Raw genomic sequence first — 21530 nt, 5'->3', positions numbered from 1 at the left:
TATGGTTGTTTTTTTGTGCTGCAGTGTCAATATGAACCAACAGAGGGCGCAGTTAAGCTCAAACTGGACAAACACACTACGGACAACACAAGTGTTGTTTAAAAAATGTTTATTGGCTTTTAAAACCACTTAAAAAAATCTCACCTGTGAGTACTTTCCATTGGAAAAAAAAAGAAAATACAAACAAAACATCGCTGAAACGCTTCTGCAATATTAACAAGCTACTGTCCACATAGAGCAGATAAACCAGCACATCAGAGGCTCAAATCTACAGATCCGAATGGACAGACAGAATGAACATGTTTTCTACCAGACCGACCTGACAAACGACATCTGCGGCGTCAAACCCTGTGTATCAAAAGAGGACTGGAGTCTTACTGGTAAAATAAAAAACGGTTATTAATCAGTGCCTTAATAAACGCCAGAACATAAAAAATATTTACAGCTTTCTTCACATAGGCATTTTTATATCTATATATATATATATATAAAAAGAAAATTGAAGATATATTCAAAACGAAAAACAAGAACAACATTCATAAACAGAAAAGGACTTATTTTAACTTAGTAAACATCGTAAAATGCATATAGCTTCTGAAGAACTACTTTTGTCCCCTCGCGTCCGGTTTTGATTGGCTAAAGGAGTGGTCACAACAAATACTACCATAGATAGCTTAACATACATGCGCACATACAGTCATTTTATAACATGGTAAAGCATGTTGGCTTTTTTTATTTTTTAAAACTCGCTGTCATTTTTAAATCTCGTATTTTCATATTTTCTTCTCAGGTAAGAGAAGTCGTATAACACGGATCTCATTGAGATTAGAGCTCATTGCTACACAAGGCAATTATTCATTGTCGTTTTTGAGCATGAGTGAGTAATTCCCCTATTTATTGTCATTAGAAGAAAAACAACGCGGGCACCAATTGTTGTTTGTCGACGGAAAAAGAAAAGCAACTTTTAGTGCAATAAGATGAACGTTTTCAAACCATTTCCAGTGTCTGCTCCTTTGATTCGTCTCTGCACACAACACTTAGCTATGTCACGATTAAATTAACTTTATATTTAAGTCTTATCTAATTTCTTTTTTTTTCTTGATAAATCCATGCTATTATATCCTCTCTTCATTTACACATCACATCTGCGTACGCAGGAACCAATAAACTCCTAAGAAAAATGGTACATTAGCAAGTTACAGACCCAACATTTACTAGCACATCACAGGAAGCCAGAAACGTAACAAGCGAAATATCGTGCTGGCTATGGACTCGTTATGATCAGCGTTTTCTTCTTAAGGGCACTCGAATCTACCTACAAATCATCACCATTAGCATCTTGATAAAATGGAAATCTCATGATGACAACTATGTCCTTTTTACAAATGTCGCACTACTAGCCTAGAAACGTAGCCTTCGTGAACTTGTACAACATGCTCCCCTTCTATACATCCGCCATTTACATAATTTACACAAATACGAATTCACTTACTGTAAAAATGAACTAAAACAGTCAAGATCCCTTTTAGATGACGGGCGACTGAAGATGGAAACCTCAACGAATCGCAATCTCATGTTCTTCCTCAGCTGCTCTTTGGTATGGAGTTAAGGCTGGAGAAACTACACAGGTTTGCCTGTTGATCTCGAGTTGGTAAGAATATCTAGCCATCACCATACCATCATCACTACCAGTTTGAAATGATGTGCTAAAAAGCCTACGAAATGGCTAGCAACCATCTGAACATGGAGAACTGCTAATTCACGACAAGTGCACCAAGTTCGTTCTTTTAAGAAATTCTTGAATTCTGCCTTTAATGAGATGGAATAAGGCCGTAGACTCTGGAAATAAGGCAGATGAGTCTTATCTTCCCATTTTTCTGGAATAAAACAAACCAAAAGTCTCATCCCTCCCCAACAGTTTGGATTTAACAGTACAAGTATTATGGCCTTAATTACCTTTTTCCTCCAAAATGTGTAAAATCACTTTGACAAAACAAATGACGGCTGATGAAAAGTACAGTAAATGTGATTCTTTAAGTCAGCACCAAGTAGCACCTAAGATCTTTGCAGTTCATTGAACTGACTGATTTACGATATGTCGATGTGTTATTTCACCTCTGCTGTACTTACTGTATTTGGGGGCACTCTTTTGCAATCTTTTGGTCTCCTATCAAACTCGTAAAGCCACATTATAGGATGTTTAGACAACTGTCTAGAGAGGGTGTTTCCCCAAAGTCAACGATTCGTCGCTTGGAATATTGCATTTCGTTGAAATACAAGAGCAAATTTTGCATGCAAGTTCTCAATATCCACTATGGTTTTAGAGGAAGGAAATATATAAAAGGGATATGTGCACCAGGTGATGTCTCGTTATACTGAACGTACTTTACTACCAGCAGGAACCAGAGGAAATATCTGACCGTCCACTATAAATTACTTCTGAATGGGGAGAAATGACTGGAATGATCCATGAAATCATACAACAAGAATACAAACAAAACAACTGTAAAAAATTCAGATAAAGCACATGCCTGTAAGAGATTTACTTCAGGCTGGCACTTTAAACTGGACAGTCCAATGCGTCCAGATTTTTGCTGCACAGACACGTCATTCAATACTTTTGTACGTAAAGGATACACAAAACGTCGCATTACAAAAAACAAAACGTGGAACAGAAACCATAAATATAAACAACGACGACAACAGCAACATCAACAGTAAAGGAACAGGAAATAATATTATCCCAACATTTCCACGGTCGGCTGGTCTTTATTCTCCAGCCAATCGAAACCAGCAGAATTCACAGTATCGCTGCAAATCTGCTGAAACAGAGGATCGTTCTTCAGTTCTTCCAGTGTGGCGTCTTCATATTGGTCCTGCTGCTGACTGGGGTCAAACAGCAAGTTGGGGTCCAAAGTGTTCAGGTCAGTAATGCTACTCGAAAGGTCAGAAGTCAACCGGATATCGCTGGAAAAGTCAGAGGCCACAGCACTGAGTTCTGATGCCACTTGTCCGACAAGTTGCGAACTGGGGTTGAGGCTGTCCTCCCCCAAGAGATCCTTGACGGTAGTGTTGAAGTCCAGCTGCTCTTGCTGCTCCTGATCCACAACCTGCTGCGAGGTTTGGGCCAACAAGTGCTGCTGGCTGAGATCTGGGTCATCCTGTAATGGTTGTTGGTCCGGCAACCGCAACTGTTGGTCCTGGAGTTGCAACTGTGGGTCTTGAAGTTGCAGCTGTTGGTTCTGGAGTTGTAGCTGCTGGTTTTGCAGCTCCAACTGCGGTTCTTGGAGCTGAAGCTGCTCTTCCGGCTGTTGCAGTCCAGAGCCTGATTGTGCTTGACTGTCCCCACTGGAGAAGGTGATTTGCTCCTCCCCCGTGCTTATGAGGTAACCCGTCTTCTGGAAGTCAAAGGGCGAAGGGCTTGAGTCCAGAGGCAGCTGCTGGTTTTGAGAGTTGGGGCCTCCGGAGAAGCCCTGTGTTGTTTCCAGGATTTGGGTTAAGTTCATCCGTGCTGTGTAATTGGCGGGCAGGTTATTTATTCCTAGCCCTCGCACTGCATCATCTCCATCCGTGTCCATCTTGCTAAGGAGCACAGTGGTGATCTTAGCACTATTGCTTTGCTGCGCCTGGTGACTGACGGGCAGCAGCTCAGACTGCATCATGATGTTTAGTGGAACTGACTGGCTCCTCTGGGCCAAGCTGCTGGCACTGACAACAGACTGGCTGTTGGACAAAATGTTCAGGACCTCAGATGTCAGGGGGCAATTAAAGGGAGAAACAACAGACCTTGGGGTGGTGACTGTTTGTGCAGTGGTGCCACTAAGGTTACGCTGGCGAACTGCCGGGCTAACGCTGCGACACCTGAAGGTTCCCCCTCCAGACACAGATGTGCTTCCTGCCCCTTTGTTGTCCAACGGAGCTGGGACGGCAAAACTTTCTTGCTTGCTATTAAGGGTGGTTTGCTGTCCTTGTTGCACTGGGGAAACGGTTGTCAACCTTCCCAAGTTTCCGTCCTGATGCCTTGACTGAGACTGGAGAGATTGACCTGGGATGGCAAAAGCATGTGGTTTACGGAAGTGGTCCTCGACCAGATCCTGGTAACTGGGCAGGATACCAATGGTGGAGTTGGTCGAGATGACAGGAGATCCTGCGGTGCTGTTGTACCTGTTGTTGATCCACTCCAGCTTGGCTTTATCTGGGTGAGTGGCCATTGGCCTTTGCATGGGTTTCACTGGACTGCTGGATACAACGCTACCATCGTGATATCCAGTTATACTGGAGTTTATAGGAGTGAACGCAAAGGGATTGCGGCATTCAATGGGACTCGGAGGAACACTGCTGCTGCAGTTTGACAGTGGAGTGCTGATGGGTGTATGGCGCCCACCTAAGATGCTATCCACTGGGGTAACAGTAGCCATTCGAGAACAAGGGCTTTCTCTGGTCAAGCTATGCCCCCCTGGTAGCATCTCGGAGGTAGGAGTTGGAGTAGGTGTTGGTGTCGGTGTGGGCGTCGGAGTTGGCGTGTGGATTGGAGTGGCGCTACTGTGGGAGGAATGATAGAATTGTGTACTTGTCTGATGGGGCGACAGGATTGTTCCTTGGCCAACTGTGGCTTGACCTTGTAGGGATATATCAACACAACTCAGGTAGGATTGCAAGCTGCTATTCAGCTTCATCTGCTCCTCCATCTGTACAAGCTCTTCTACAATACTGTCCTGGGTCATATCATCATCATTGAAGGGGAAATAGTCTATGCTTGCTTGGGCTCCTGCAAAATCAACAATGTCCTGCTGAAGAGTGAGCTGACTGGTGGTCTCAGTTGCCTGGGCCATCAACGGTAACGGATTAGCTGCAATCTGCTTGTGTTCTGTTTGCATCTGTTGCGAGTAGTCTTGCAGCGAATTCTTGAGCTCACTTACAGCAGATACCGCCTGAGAAACGTCACTGCTGATCTGTTGGTGACTTGGGATTTGCTGCAGTAAAACTGTGCTATTACCAGAAGCAGTTTCATTCAGGCTAATATCGGCAACTTCATTATCGATTTGTGAAGAGCTCTGAGGATTAACAGTGTGAGAGGTGCCCAGAGCTCCAATGGGAGTGTCAGAAAGAGCCAAGATTTGAGTCGGAAGAGAGCTACTGTGTTTTAATGTAACTTTGCATGGAGCGCTCTCTGGTCTTGCTGGGGTGCCAGGTCTCTGAATCTTCTTAGCTGCTATTACAATACCAGGCTTGGTATTGCTGCTAACATCCAAAGGTTGCTGGGAAATGAATACTCTTTTAACTGGGATTGTATGGGTTTCCAAAACAGATGCAGAGCGTTTTCGAGGGCTTTTTTGACCGAGGCCAGCATCTTTAGAAGAAGTGCTTGCAGTTGCCACCGCACAAATGGATGACAATTCAGCGTCTACATTCTGGCTAGTAACAGTTAAATACAAAGTACTTTCTGGTTGATCGTTGTTGTTATTGCTGCTTGGGGCAAGAGCCCCCATGATTGTACTTGAAGGGGTTGTAGAGTCACTCTTGGCCCTTGCCACTCTCTCAGGCACAGGGGACGCCTTAATAAGAAGAGATGGTTCACTGGAAGCCCTGAATTTAGTGGCTCTTTCGTTCTTTAGTCCTATACTTGCCCCTGATGCAGTGCTTTGTTTATCAACAGCAGTAGCTGAGTTACTGTCATTCACAGCTTCAAATGTCACTTTTACTTCATTGGTAACAGTGGACGCAGATGGGGTTAGGGACATGGAGGGACGTCCAGCTTTCCCAGATGACTGAAGAGACATGATAGATGCCCCATTCTGACCTTGAAGGGTTTGGCTAGATTCTTCCAGGGAAGCTGTGCTACTGACACCCGCTGAAGCAGGTCGCAACGGGGTATGAGTACTACTACTACTACTGCTACTGTTAGGAGCTAATGAAATTGCAGTCATCTTGACCACATTTACAGAGCTAACGTGAGGTGTGGGCATCACCGTCTTGATGGGACTGTTGGTGATGAGGAGCGTTGGGGGCGAGCGAAGGGCAATGGCGCTTGTGGCAGATGGTTTAGGTAAAATCTGAGCATATCGGTGTCTAGCCAACCTGTCACCGACTGGGCTGGCAGGGATATTTTGGGGTGTTTTTGGAGACTGCTTAACAGGTTGTGTCACAACCTGGAAGTTAACAGGTACAACTTTTCCCTCTGCTGCCCCAACAGGACTTGGAGAGGTCATTATTTGCCTGTTTCTCTGAACCTGTAAACAAAAGCACAATCTAAATCACTTGTCCATTGAGCAATGTCAAATCATGCATACCTGCTATCAACCAAAATTTCCTTACTGTGATAGGACTTGGAACAGCAGTGACCACAATGCCGATGGTTGGTTGAGGGGACAGTAGTGCTGGACTTCCAGAGGTCAGGCTGGATCCAGGGCCAGGTGTCTCTGCCCTTCTGGCCTGGGCATCGGTGGGCAAAGGAGAGGTGAGCTTCTGCTCCTGCTGTTTCTTCTGGATCTTCCGCTGCAGCTGCTGTTTGGCATCTACAGAAGGCGAAGGGAGGGTCTTCACTTGGGGCTGGAATGAGTTGGCTTCACCAGTTGGCACAAAGGCAGAGGCAGGCGTAGGGGTTTTCATACCTGGTTTTTATCAAAGAGGTTCAAGTTAGAAACAAGAAATGAACATAGTTTGAATGCCACACAAGTAAACCAGTAGCTGCTACAACCAACATTTTCATGCATCATCTAGATTTGTATGCTAGGTAATGTTTGTTTCTTGCCTGTTGGGGTTCCAGTCATAACAGTAAGAGCTGCCATGGACTTAGTGCCTATATAATGACTGTTGAGAAGAAAGCGTGCCAGTTCCTCCACACTGTCAAACTGGCGACTCAAAACCTTCTGAGCCCATTCGCAGACCAGACCGCAAGCTGCCGAACGCATCTCATCCTCAGCACTGGGAGACTGTCCAGTCGACTCCAACAAATCACACTAAAGAAGAGGAGGGATAAGAGGGGATTTGCTTACCAACCTTGCACATAATGTTGTTGTAATTAGGGCATTTAAAACAAACTGATATGAATCTCTTGTTTTGGATTTGACAGGAGCAAGATACTGACCCCATCTCCTGATTTGTGCAAGTCCAGGTTAGGGAGTGACGGCATGTGCACAAATGCTTTTTTCCTCAGCCCGCTGTAGCAGTACGTAATGCATTGTAAAGGTCCACAACAATTCTCAATGCATACAAAATGTTTCAAAAGCAAATGTTGTCTTGCATTAGGTGTATTGAATGTTGCAATCTACAGCATACAAAACGTATCAGATTTTCCCACACAAAAGGATATTTTGATTTCCCCCTCATGCCCAAACGGCGTGCCTTCATGTTTGGAAAAACGTTTTTCATGATCTTTCCGAAATCAGCTGCGCTTAAAGGATGGTAGCCCAGATTGTCGCAATAACTCCTGAAACACAGCATGAGAAACTGATGAGTACAAGCAAACACAACCTCTGTCCATTACTGCAGCGTTAAATCACTCACTTGTATTCGTCGTACACCTCTTGTTTTGGCAGTGAGGTTTCCGGGTGTTCTTCCAAGTGATTTCGGATCCAGTTGAATGCGTACATCTGTTGAGTCCGGCTGGACGACATGGAGTTCTGGTCACTATTGGGAAAACAGAGGAAAAGAAAGGCTTGAAACAGTGATGGTGTAGCACCAGAAAGCTGTGTGTACGTCTGTTGGTCCTGTATAATATATCATGTTACATATTACTTCAAAATTCTTTTCCCTTTAATATAGTTAAAGTTGTAGTACCATATCGCAGGACTTGCAGAGCCCCTCTGATTTTCAGTTCTATTGGACATCATGTTGGGAAAGAGGGGTTGACATGATGGACAGATAAGGGGAAACAAATGATAAAACACAGGAAGCTTGGTATTGCAATGTCATAATTTACACAAAATCTATTTTAATGGTGAAATGATTAGCTTGAATGAATCATGAATCAATGTGAAGCTGACAACAAATGCAAAATTAGACAATATTACAAAAAAACCATACTTGCATATGCTTTGACTTTGTTTCATAAATGCATTTCATATATGCATGTTTCACCGAATGTAAACATGAATGAATCATAATTATCACACATATGAGTGTATTTGATATTGCAAAGCACAAAACTCACAAATGGTTCATGAGGTGTTGAAATTATAAAAGGAGAGGAGGGGGATATGGAAAGGAATAATGTAGATAAAAAATAATATGTACCTTTTGTCATTGCCACTACTGGGACCAGAAGGCAACTTAAGGTAGAGGTAGAGCTTTTCGATATCTGTAAACTTCTCAACATCTTGCTGTGTGAATGAACAATGCAAGGATTACGAGACAAGGGCATTTCACATAAGTTTCACATTATTTTTTAAAATCACAGCATGTTAATAGTTACGTGCAGGTATTATGCATGTAATTAAAGTGTTAAAATCAGTGAAATTCTATGACTAACCTAAATGTATTTTTTCCCCAAAAATTACTGTCACACCACATTTTTTGGGAACAATAGTTTTTCCAATAAAAGTTTATTTTGATGTGGGGGAAAAAAAAATATTTAGCTTGTTTTAGCAAGTCGACGCCTTGTTTAAATCATTAAATTTATAGTAATGCATCATGTTACAACGTTGCTTCATCAATCAGATACAGTCACACTAATTTCAAGCAAGTTTGACATTATTTTTACTCTAAAAAACAAAAACCCAGCATGTGCAACATTCATGTAATGGTATTAAATGTAATAAAACTGTTAAAATCAGCTAAAATGTTTGTTTTTTTCCCCCTGGTATTTGTATGCAAAACTTGCAGTTTTTTTTAAATTATTATTATTATTATTTTAACGATTTAATGACACATCAAGCATTTTAGGAAACAACTTCCTAGGGCTGCAAGATTAATCATATTTTAATCATGATCGTGATTTTTACTTATTGATTAATTAAGTATTGTCTGTGATACTTGCTATAAAACTATCGACTGTATTGTTTGCAAAAAACATTAACTTATCATACAATTATATTAATTAATATTAAGAATTTCACTTTTCACTGTTTTCATAATGTAGAGAGATAAAACAAACCTTGCGCTTTCTTAATTTATGAAAGTGCAATCATTTGAATGAAATGTAAAAAGTTAATCAAGCAAAATAATTATGGTCATTAGTTTTAACCATAATCGTTCAGCCTTAGTTTTTCCCAATAAAAGTTTATATACTTGGTTGTGATGGAAATGACCAAAAATTCCACTGCAGCAGAAATGCAATTTTGCTTGTTTTAGTAACTTTTTCTCCAAAACACAAAAGAAAATTAATTATTATCATGCACAATATCAAATTCCCACACCATTATCACACACTGTCTTCCTCTGCATTAATTTCCGCAAGGTTGCCGTATTGTACGGGGAGAGCCAGAGCTCCTCGAGTCGGCCAGGCACACAGTACCGGAGTGTCTGCGCATATGACCAGCAGCAAACCTGCAATCCTGCCCTGCTCTTAGCCGGTTGCCATGTAAACCCTGACAGTAAACATGCATGTCAATGCTGACACACTGGCAACACGTCGTTTCAGTACAGGCTCCGCCCACCGCGCATTTCATTGGCTGGTGAGAATGAATTCCTCTCACCTCGTCCTATTCTATTTGCCTCTTTGTTGCTAGGAGAAACCGGCGCTCATGAATGGGGTGAGGCTTGACAGCCAATGAGAGTAAATAAAAAAATAAAAGACAATACACTGTTATTTCCTAAATGTACCAGGTAGCTGTCATAAATCCTTCCATCCAGCCTTATTCTTATTCTGTGTGACTCTTTAAAGGCTTTATGATGTTACTAAACACCTTCAATAATGACTGTGATTATTGATGAGCATCAATCTAATGCAATATGATGTATAGATATCTTGCGTCTGATTGGCTGTACAGCAGCAACAGCTGTTACTGACCAATCACTGAGCAACAAAATGTCATGTTGTCCCAAACAAGCACTCTTTAACCATGGTTAAAAATGAAAATTCACTGATGAATAGCTGTGAATGTACTGTATAGGTGTATCTACAACAATTTCTATCAAACCAATAAACATTCCATACTATTCCATTCCAATCTATACAATTCCACTCCATTCCATTCTGTTCAAATCCATTCCATTCCCAATCTATTCAATTTCAATCTATACAACTGCATTCCATTCCAATCTATATAATTCTACTTCATTGTATTCTATTCTAATCTATTCAAATCCATTCCATTCCAGTCTATTCAAATCCATTCCATTTCAATCTATATAATTGCATTCAATTCCATTCCAATCTATACAATTCTACTTCATTCTATTCAATTCCAATCTATACAATTTCATTCCATTCCAGTCTATTCAAATCCATTCTATTTCAATCTATTTAATTCCAATCTTATACAATTGCATTTCATTCAATCTACTCCATTTTATTCTATTCAATTCAATTCAACTCCATTCCATTCTATTATATTCCAGTCTATTCAAATCCATTCCAATCTATACAATTTCCCTCCATTCCATTCTAGTCCATTCCAATCTATTAAATTCCATTACTTTTTTTTTTTTTTTTTGCATATAAGCATCACAACTCTAATATCTATATTAGGACCATTTACATCTGATAAAAAACCACAAACTTTTTTGTGCTTATAAATATTTAATTGTGATAATTGTGTTGCTCCATTAATATTCAATTTAAAAAAATAAAAAAATATATATAAACGGCCTCCGTGGATACAACTGTTTGTTACTGGAGTCATGGCACACATTTATATATGTATGCTATACAGGATCCCACAAAAGCTACAACTAGCTATAAAAGCTATAATCGGTTAAAAATTGTGGATATTTCTGTCTAGTTTGTCTAACTTTACTGAAATGCCACTTCACTTCAAACTAAAAAGGCCTCTGACAACTAAAAAAATTCTCAACAAAAAATAATCATCTGCTAAACAGCACTAAGACAACTGCTATGAATGACTCCTTCATTTAAAGCCTCGCAAGAAGCTAAATTACATGAATTTTGCTCAACTATTTTGAGAATGAACTCTTGAACAATCTTACAAAAATTACTGTGGTGTTGCCATGGTACAGTTTATGCTAATAACACGGTAATTGAATATATACTGTGGTACTGAATGATTACCATACACAAATACCATGACATTTATATGATAATTCACAGAATTACCACGGTACAAGTGGGCTAGGTGATATTGCAAATATTTATGAATACTACAAATATACAAGTTAATAAGTTAATCTTGCTGAGTTCAATTTCTGTTCATTTCTGTAAATCGGTTCAACTGTCCTTGTAGCTTAAGCGATTAATAATAATAAAAAAAAAAGCCTTGGCAAAAATGTCATTTTAAATGGACAGAATAAATTGTATTTTACATAATGCTATTTATACAATTACAACATATTGTCACACTGGTGCTTTTTTGGTGTTTTTGCTTTAAATATTCAGAATCTACTTGTCTACAACAACTGTTTTTAGACAACACTTTTAATGCAAAAATAATGTCATACATATTAAATATTAAAAAGAGTATTTTTATCTATATCATCCAGTATGTCCAAAAGTACATGTACAAAAAAAAAAAATGTTATCACTGTTAAGACGTTAAAAAACATATTAGTACTTTGTGTAAAATGTATAAAAAAAAACATGTTAGTATTTTAAAATGTTTAAAAAATGTTAGTACTTTGTTGGGAATATGTTAGTACTTTAAAATGTTAAAAACATGTTAGTACTTTAAAATGTAAAAAAAAAAAAAAAAAAACACGTTAGTACTTTGTTTAAAAAGCAAAGAAATCTCAGTATTTTAAATTTAAAAACATGTTACTATTTTAAAATGGTAAGAAAAGTCAGTGTTTTGTTGAAAAAATCTTAGTACTTTCAATGTTAAAAAATTAGTACTTTAAAATGTAAATAAACATGTTAGTACTTCATTTAAAAGTTAAAAAACATGTTAGTAGTTTGTTGAAAACATGTTAGTACTTTAAAATATAAAAATAAATGCTAGTATTTCAAACTCGGAAAAAAAACATGTTAATGCTTTGTTGAAAAGTGTTAGCACTTTTAAATGTTAAAAACATGTCAGTACTTTGTTGAAAACATGTTAATATTAAAGAATATGCATTGACATTCAGATACACCATAAAAATGATTTCACAAAGTTGTAAATAAAACAAAGTTTAGTGGAGTACATTTGACAAGGAAATACTATTTCAGTCTTTCTAAATTGAAATTTCACATTTAATTCAATGTGTTACTTGCAGCTTATTCATAATTATTTATGAAAGTTACTAGCAATTTTGGGAGTAAAAATTGGTGTAATTCCTACAAACATGCTAAGGAAGAACTATGACAGCTATATAATATCAATTCTATCATAATAAATTACTATACAGACACTGACACACTCGCTGTTGACAAATAACTATGGGTAACTCTAGGATGCAACTGCTGCAGAAAGCACTGTTTTGATAAAAGTGAGCGGCCTTCAGATGACACACACAGTGTGCTGGAATTAAAAATAAATCACACCATCACCAACACAGTAATGAATATCACTAACATATTCTTTACACGATCAGAATTGTCTCAAAATTAAGACATTCACTAAATATGACTCACAAACTAATGACCTCATTTACAGATGCAAAACAATTCATAAACACACTTGTGTAAATGCAATGCTTCTACATCTAAAAACTGAATGTTGAATCTGCATTTTTAAATGTCTTGTTTAATGTTTTTAATAACGTACTACCACAATACTCATACTATCACTGCAGCATGCATACTGTGCTAATTGTCTGTATGCACATAACACTTCTATGATCTACACTTGCCTAAGTGTGCATTATACAACTAGAGCACTTGATGCACAATACTGTATCCCACGATGCAATGTGCTCGGCTTGACCTTCCATTTTCAGTGTGATGAATGTTGCTCATTTTTTATTTTTTTATTTAACACCGTATCTCCAGAAAAAGCTATTTGCATGGTAAATTCAGTAGTAGAATTTTTTTTTTTTTCCAAATCAATGAAAATTTTAGGAAAAATTGAGAAAACAATATCCAATAATTTAACAGTATTTTCTTATATCAAAATATAAACCTATGGCAATTAGATATGCATTTTTCATTTGATATTTGATAGAAAATCTAAATTATTTAGATTTACAAAAGGCCAACAAAAGACATTTATAATATGTAACCTTTCTAATGCAATATTTACCAAATATTATCTCTAAAAATGCTAATTAATTTTATAAACAGTGGCAATAGCAATAAAACTTCAATATTCATAAATAGTTACATTTATAAACAATATTTAAAATTTATTGACCAAGGATAATAGTTTATACTTGTCAAGCAACGTTGCAACTTGCTGCATTAATATAGAATGCATTTGCATTTTAAACAACAACTCTGAATATAGTTCATGCAGAATCTAAATTTAGACTCAGAGTCCAAATTATCTGTCTGAATATACAAAATATGAAAGCACATTGCCTAAATGTTCATAATTAATAACATGAGAGACTTACCAATATACTCTCCACTTTTGATTGTACAGATTTGCTGTAAAACAAGAAAAACAGATTATTAGAGCAGTTGTGCTTCAAGCATGAACACAGTGAAAAAGAAAAAAAAAAAAGACATGCTGTTGAGTTCCTGATAACAGGCAGAGCATTTCTTGGATGTGGTTGCGCTTGTTTAAGATAAACGAATTCGTAGAAAAAGCACCGGCTCTTCTTTAATTCTTAATGACAGTGTCAAAGGTCGAGTCAGGCCAGGTGCGTTTCTACACCACTTGTCTATTCAACTAACAGAAATGAAGCTTTTATGGACATTAAGTTCATGTAAATCATCTAAAATCATTTTCATGTCTGATTTTTATTGGAAATGAGGTGTAAGTGGACTTCAGACGTCGCATTTAACTTAATGCAAGGCAATTAGACATCATCCCTGTGCAACTGAAACCATACAATTCAAGCAATGAAATCATACATCCATTGCACCTAAAATCAGACATCCAAATGCAATCAAATTAGAAACAGACTTTGACAGTCACATCATGTACTGAAGATCAGTTATTTCTTGCATTTGAAAAAAAAAATATGGCATGCAATGACATCAGAAATCCATGCAATAAAATCAGACATCATATCAAAGCAATTATAACATACACCGCAATTATAACAGACATCACAAAATGCAATTAGAAATAATCATAATCATGTGCACTCAAATCAGATATTACTTGTCAATGAGTGATATCTGAATTAAAATGCAAATAATGCAAGTATGTCTGATTAATTTCATTGCAATGATTTCATTGCTTGGATATGATGCCTGATTTTATTGCATGGGGACGTTGTCTGATTTGGTCTCATTGGTTTTCTGTTGTCATTGTACGTAGGATGTCTGATGCCTTTGCATGGCGTATCTTATACGATCAAGTCTGATTTCTAATTGCTTGGATATTCTGATGTCACTGCATGTCACTTGCATTTGGATGTATGTTTTTAATGCATGGAGATGATGTCTGATTTTATCTCATTGATTTTCTGATGTCATTGCATGGCATATCAGATTTTAAATACATATTGTTCAATGGCATAAGAAAATCCATGAGATCAAATCAGACATCACCCCATGCAATGAAGTCACGCATCCATTGCAACTGAAATCAGACATTTAAATGCAATAAAAATTAAATATCAGGCATAATCACATGCATTGAAATCATACATTACATGCACCGTGGAATGAAATCAGACATCCCCATGCATTGAAACCAGATATTATTTGAAATCAGACATCCCATGCGGTGACATTAGAAAATCCATGCAATAAATTCAGGCATCCATATGCAATGGAAACAGAAACAGACTTTGAAACAGTCACATGCAATGACATCATGTATCACTTGCATTTGAAATCAGATGTACCATGCAATGAAATCAGACATCCCATACAGTGACATTAGAAAATACATGCAATAAAATCCGACAATCTTGCATTTATTAACCAGCCATAATCACATGCACTAAAACAGATACGCCATGCAACGAAATCATACAATCACTGGAATGAAATCAGACATCCCCATGCACTAAAATACAGGCCTGCTGTCCATTTCACATCAGACATCCTATGTAAACAATCAAACATTGCATGCAAAGAAATCAGACATCCCCATGCACTGAAACCAGATATTATTTGAAATCAGACATCCCATGCAATGGAAATAGAAACAGACTTTGAAACAGTCACATGCAATGACATCATGTATCACTTGCATTTGAAATCAGATGCACCATGCAGTGACATTAGAAAATCCATGCAGTAAAATCCGGCATCAGATCCAAGCATTGTAATCAGACAATCTAATGCAATTATAAACCAGCCATAATCAAATGCACTGAAGCCAGGTATGCCATGCAACGAAATCATACACAACCCATGCACTGAAATACAGGCCTACTGTCCATTTAACATCAGACATCCTATGTAAACAATCAAACATCGCATGCAACGAAATCAGACATCCTGTTTCAAGCGCAAACCGTCATATGCACGCAAGGTGCTCCGTCTCTCTCTCTCTGAGGGCAGAGATGAGTGTTGATGTGCAGGAGTGTTTTTAAGATCGGACCCAGATCGGATCGCTTACCAAATTGAATTCTTGATCTTGTTGTACTGCAGCGCCGTCGCCTCGGGGCTCTGCAGGGACGCTCCGGGAGCACCGGGCTGTTGTTGTTGATCATCAGCCATCACGGTGAGATTCATGCATGGGAGGAGGAGGAGGAGGAGCAGGAGGAAGAGGAGGAGGAGGACAGCTTCAGCATGTAGGCCTCATTTGAGCGCATAACGCCCGGAGCCGAGGTCAGACGAGCCTTTTACCGGGAGTACGGACCGAGCAGCACGGGCCCGGCGCTCGGGTTCGGACGCATAAACGGCGGCGGGCGAGAACGCAGCGGAAAAACACGGAGATTCTCGGTGCGGCGGACAGAAACAGCAGCAGCCGCCACGGACCGAGCTGCAGGCGGAGACTGCGCATGCGCACGGGCGTGTGTGTGTGTGTGTGTGTGTGTGCGCGCGCGCGCTCGAGTGTGAAACCACTTTGGAGAGAACATTGTTTGTTTGTTTAGAATCGAACAAAATCTGAACAAAACTGAATCAGAAATAAAGTAAACAAGGTATTTATTATTATTATTATTATTATTATTATTATTATTATTAGGCCTACTACTACACTACTACTACACTATAGTCAACATCTGAAGTGAATCAAAACCTTTCATCAAAGTTGCCCTAAAATCTAAAAACAAAATGCATTCTTGTTTTAGGACAACTTTGATGAACTTTTTTGATCCACTTAAAATGCTGACTACTATTATTATCAGCAAAATTGCAAAATAAGTCAAATTTGTTTAATTTTTTTTTTTTTTTTTTAACCTAACCCTAACCTACCTTTACAAAAAATTAAGGGACGTCTAAAAAATGTCAAGAGGTAATACTATAGTACTTTTATTGATACAAGTACGTATACACATAAGTACTTCAAACAGTGCATTGATAACATGCCCCAAAAACGTGATATTACCACGGTACATTTCAGTACTATAGCCAATAGTTGTTTGGGTTTTAGATAGTCTTCAGTATAAATAAAAATATACTTTTTTGAAGACAGATTTTTATGCAATTAAATTTGACATCAGTTCACTCCAAGTATGAGACTTGATGGTATTGTAGAAAAAAACAACAGCAAACATCTTAGACCAATACTTTATGGTATCAGTTAACTTTATGTATTTTTTAAATATTGAATCAAAAGCTGAAATCACCTACATTGTGTTTACCTTTGGGAGGAAAACGGTTTAATAAAATGTTCATTAAAATCTAAAAATGTCCAAAGGTTACTGCAGGGATTTGGGTTGGAGGCAGTAATTATCATTAACCTAATTTAAAACAAGTGCTAAGAAAAATACCAGAATGTACCATGGTATTATACAGTACCAGATAACGAAACCACACAGAGGACTATAGAAAGAGGTCAAGCACACTGTAGAAAAACATTTATTTTATTGTATGGAAATAGAGCCTAGTCAGAGTAGCACCATGTTTATTTATTAATTTCTTGAAGGAATGAAAACGAAGCTGTGAGGACAGAAGTAAAACTTCACAAATGAGTTTTGAAATTACGTGAATTGTCACGTTTATACAGTAATTACAGACCATCTGTGCCTCACAGCCTCGTTAAATTCAACGTGGAGGCAAACCTGATATGAAATGTTTATTAATGCCATGTAAATCATTTAAACAAGCCAATGAAGCATTAAATCTCCAATTTGAGTATGAATTCACCAAAATAATTCTACACTGCTCTCTGCTGGTGACACAGAATAGAAACACAGAGCACTGACCTCTATAATAACTCTACACTGCCGCCTACTGTTGATACGCAATAATAAAACTCAATTATCAGTCTCTACTGTCCTCTGCTGGTGATAAACAATACAACAACACAAATAACATCTCTACACTGCTCCCTGCTGGTACAAAATGTTCTCTTACTTCATATTTATGCTTCTATTTTGACCAATTTTAACTTGTTCTTCTTCTGCACTACTGTATGTTTCAGGCTATTTCTATTTTCACATGTTTTTTTTAATAAATAGGAAGGATTTCCTTCGTATATGTTCTTGAAATCATGAAAATAGTTTGAAATGCCAAAATATTTAAAGTGTTTTTTGGGAATGTCCCATAAGTTATATCTCATAATCTATTCTCAAGTGTTGTTTATTAAAGTTATAATGAGGTCAGAGGTCACTGGCAATGAAAAATGTGATTTTTTAAGACCTGCATATCAAAATTGCATTTTGCAGTATTTTATCATTTGAATGCACACCCCATTTTTATGCATCCTAATACACCAGCTTGTAATATTTCTTAAAGAAGATATTTCAGATTTGGGCTGTTTATAATCTGTCTGTGTTTGATGTGAATGTTGGTCTGATGGAGGAGAGACGGGGTTCGTCTCTGACAGCCGGAGACTCCACCTGACAATTGAGTCTCTGACAGTGTGTACGTACACACACACACACACACACACACACACACACTCTCACACACACACACACACACAAACACGCACGCACGCACGCACGCACACACACACGCACGCACACACGCACACACGTCTCACTAGTTCTGCAGTATATATACTATGTATACTGAGCACAGTATTGTACTTTTTCTATATGAAATGTATAAAAAAATAATAATAATAAAAAATCTATTTGCCATGGCAATATTTCTAATTTTAGTTTAGTTTAAATTTAAGTACTAAAATAACTAGAACTAGAACTAAATATAAAAGCTATAAAAAGAAAAAATATATATATATATAACTATAATAGCACATGAATGATAATAAAATAACAATGCAACAAATCACACCAGTGTTGTCATTAACTAAACCTAAAATTATTAAAAATTACTTTCAATTGAAAAATAAATAAATAAAATAAATCAGATAAACAATAAAAGATATGAAACATTTATATGAAAAACCTAAACTTATTAAACTTAAACAAAAAATGAATTGCCTAGAAATGACTAAAACTGAAATAAAATAAATTAAAGCTATATAAAAATATTTAAAATAGACAAAACTAATAAAAACAACAAAAACACACAACAAACTGACTAAAATTAAAGTGAAAACAAGTAATGAGAAGTAAGCATTCTAAATATTAACAAAATCTATAAAAGTATATCAATAACAAATCTATAATAGTATATTATAGTGTTAACCTAAAATTATATAAACTGCTTTCAAACGAAAAATCAATTGACAATAAATAAAAAATGAGATGAAAAACATAGAAAACTGATGTAACATAAAAATTAAACAAAAATTAGAAATGTTGCCTTGACAACTACCGAAAATAAAATGGTGAAATAAAAATAAAGCAAAATGGAAATATTATAAAACATAAAATTACTAAAAACAGAAAATAAAAGCTAATTAATAAATGCTGATTGGCAACTAAGACATTTGTTTCACAAAACTGTACACAACATGGTCTCGTCACAATGCTATTTTGACTTTCAGCACAGCAGCAGCTCCTCATTTAGACATCCATACGAGACACATGAAGTAGACGCTGTCTTCAGGAACTGAACGAGTCCCATTAGCGCTCACATATTAACAATCCAAACACAGGAGGGCCGTTAGAAAGAATAACAAGCAGCGGGGGGTAATCAGCGGCGAGAGGGGTGCTTAACCCCACGCATGCTCCCTATTGTTCTCCTAAATGGGTATGTGTCTCTAATTGCCCAGTTAGGTCCCTCAGTAGCTGCCGTCTGTCCAGGGCAGTAAAGTGGCCCAGAAGCCGAGCCGGAGACTTCAGATGAAGAAGCGCCACACATCCAGACCGTCTTCAGTCATAAAGGTCTTCAGGGGCTCCAGACCCTCAGATTTACTGTCTGGAAACACTTTTCCTCTTCTGTGCATTTAAATGTAGTCCGTTTATGTCTTCTGTGAGTTATGTTTGGTCAAATCACTCACGGTGGCTTATAGTACAAGTCTGTAGTTGACAAATAGCATGTGCATGATGCATTTAGGTTGAAATTTGTATAAAGATATAAGGAAAATATACATTTTCATCATCATTTTTACCTTCATTTTAAGTGTGCATTTTATTTAAAAAGTACAACTAACTGACAAATGCATGCATAATCAGCAAAACGCTGTTTAAAATCATGCCTTGTCATATGGCTGGACATTGCAAAATGATTTTATTTCAATTACGCATAAAACATCTTTTGAGAGTCAAGAATTAGCCATTTTTGGGACTGGAAAAGTAATAAAAATTAATAAAATATTTACAAGTCAGAGAAATATAGTTATTTCTATTCATTCTCACCTCTAAAATATTGAAATTGTTAAAAAAAAAAGATTAAATTGATCAAAAATTTATTTTAATATAACTATTATTTTTAATGAATGATTGGTCAAAAGTGCAGGAACGCTGATATTATAGTGCATAAATCTGCATACATTTTTGATACCGAAAAACTAATAAAAATTAGTAAAATATTTAAAATAACAGAAATATAATGAATATGATTTCCCCCTAGTTATTCTCCCCTCTAAAATACTGAAATTGTTCATGTTTTTAATTATTTAAATGTCATTTTGAAATGAATAATTGGTCAAAAAGTGCAAGAATGATGACAGTATAGTGTGTGTATAAATCCATAACACTGGATATCGGTTTACAATTTCAACTATGAATAAAACATCTTCTAAGAGTCAAAAAAATTGTCATTCTGGGGACTGTAAAAATAATTAAAATTAGTAAAATATTTCGAAGTCATAGAAATATAGTGAAAATGATTCTCTTATCTAAAACACTGAAATGGCGAAGAGGAAAATGTTTATTTAAATGTAATTTTGAAATGAATAACTGGCCAAAAAGTGCTAGAACGAGAAATTTATAGTGCATGTATAGTACGCTGGGTTTGTTTAAAATTCATTTCCACTACCAATAAAACGCATTCTGAGAGTCTGAAATTGTCATTTTTAAGGCAGGAAAAGTAATAAGAATTAGTCAAAATATTTAAAAGTCACAGAAATATAGTTCTTCTCACCTTTAAAATGGTGAAATGGTTAAAAGTGTATTCAATTCAGCAAATAAACATTATTTTTAATGAACAATTGGTCAAAAATTCCTGATATTACAGTGAGTGCATGAATCTAGTACACTGGGACTGATGCAATAAGCATGCTGTGTATTATACTTACAGGAAATGCATGTGAAAAAGCCTCAAAATACCAAACCTGACAGAACGGAAGCAACAGACAGGACTTGGGTTTGGCCCGAGAGTCAGACTGCAGAAGTGAAGGGCTGTAAATGTAAATGTCAGGAGCACTAATGTGAGATAATCCAGTGAAGCACGCTGCGTTAAGAGCGTCTGAGACATTAGAGGGACAAAGCCTGTTCCATCTGCAGCACGAGCTGGAGGATTTGAATACGAATGCAGCCCATCAAGTCAGATCAAAGGTGGGCCACAGGACAGGTAGACTGCAGACAGGCTGCTCGCGACGCTCTCGCTGGCAGAGGAAGCTCAAATTGACATGCTGGAGACAGAGGAGCTGTCAGAGACGCCTGTCTGCCCGGCGGTCTCCACGCAGACCAGACGTTCAGCTCACAAAAAAAACTGCATGCAAGAAATCCAGATGAGCGGACAGTTTCATTACCAACGAAAATCATCCGTGCATGTGGACGTAATCAGCCGGTATGCTGCGTTTTACACTCTTTGTGCTGGAAACTGAGGGAAAATACAATTCTGCATCAGACGTCAGGTGGAACAACATCATTATCAAACACTGACACTGCTAGAATAAATGAATAGAATATCGATGCATTAAAACCTTTTATTTTTAATCATGTGTTTTTTTTTATTTTATGTCTTT

At 37.3% G+C, this 21530-nt stretch overlaps 1 protein-coding gene across 2 annotated transcripts; it reads right to left on the bottom strand.

The window, feature by feature from the left end:
• LOC131534461 (DNA-binding protein RFX7) lies at positions 1-16156 on the bottom strand. 2 transcript variants are annotated; one of them, XM_058767338.1, is made up of 10 exons: positions 15717-16155; positions 13588-13621; positions 8236-8321; positions 7780-7818; positions 7507-7629; positions 7313-7429; positions 7088-7172; positions 6752-6959; positions 6316-6611; positions 1-6230 (listed from the first exon to the last, which is right to left on the bottom strand). In XM_058767338.1, the coding sequence occupies exons 1-10, from the start codon at positions 15830-15832 to the stop codon at positions 2739-2741; spliced, it is 4596 nt and encodes a 1531-aa protein (XP_058623321.1). In that variant the 5' UTR covers positions 15833-16155; the 3' UTR covers positions 1-2738. The 2 variants fall into 2 exon arrangements, with proteins under 2 accessions (XP_058623321.1, XP_058623322.1); XM_058767339.1 differs by lacking the exon at positions 7780-7818 and having other exon boundaries at positions 15717-16156.
• Between the last annotated feature and the right edge of the window lie 5374 nt (positions 16157-21530).

The sequence above is a fragment of the Onychostoma macrolepis genome, chromosome 25 (assembly GCF_012432095.1).
Source record: "Onychostoma macrolepis isolate SWU-2019 chromosome 25, ASM1243209v1, whole genome shotgun sequence".
Lineage (NCBI taxonomy): Eukaryota > Metazoa > Chordata > Actinopteri > Cypriniformes > Cyprinidae > Onychostoma > Onychostoma macrolepis.
The sequence above is the reverse complement of the archived record's forward strand: the minus strand, read 5'-3'. Positions and strand labels throughout refer to the sequence as shown.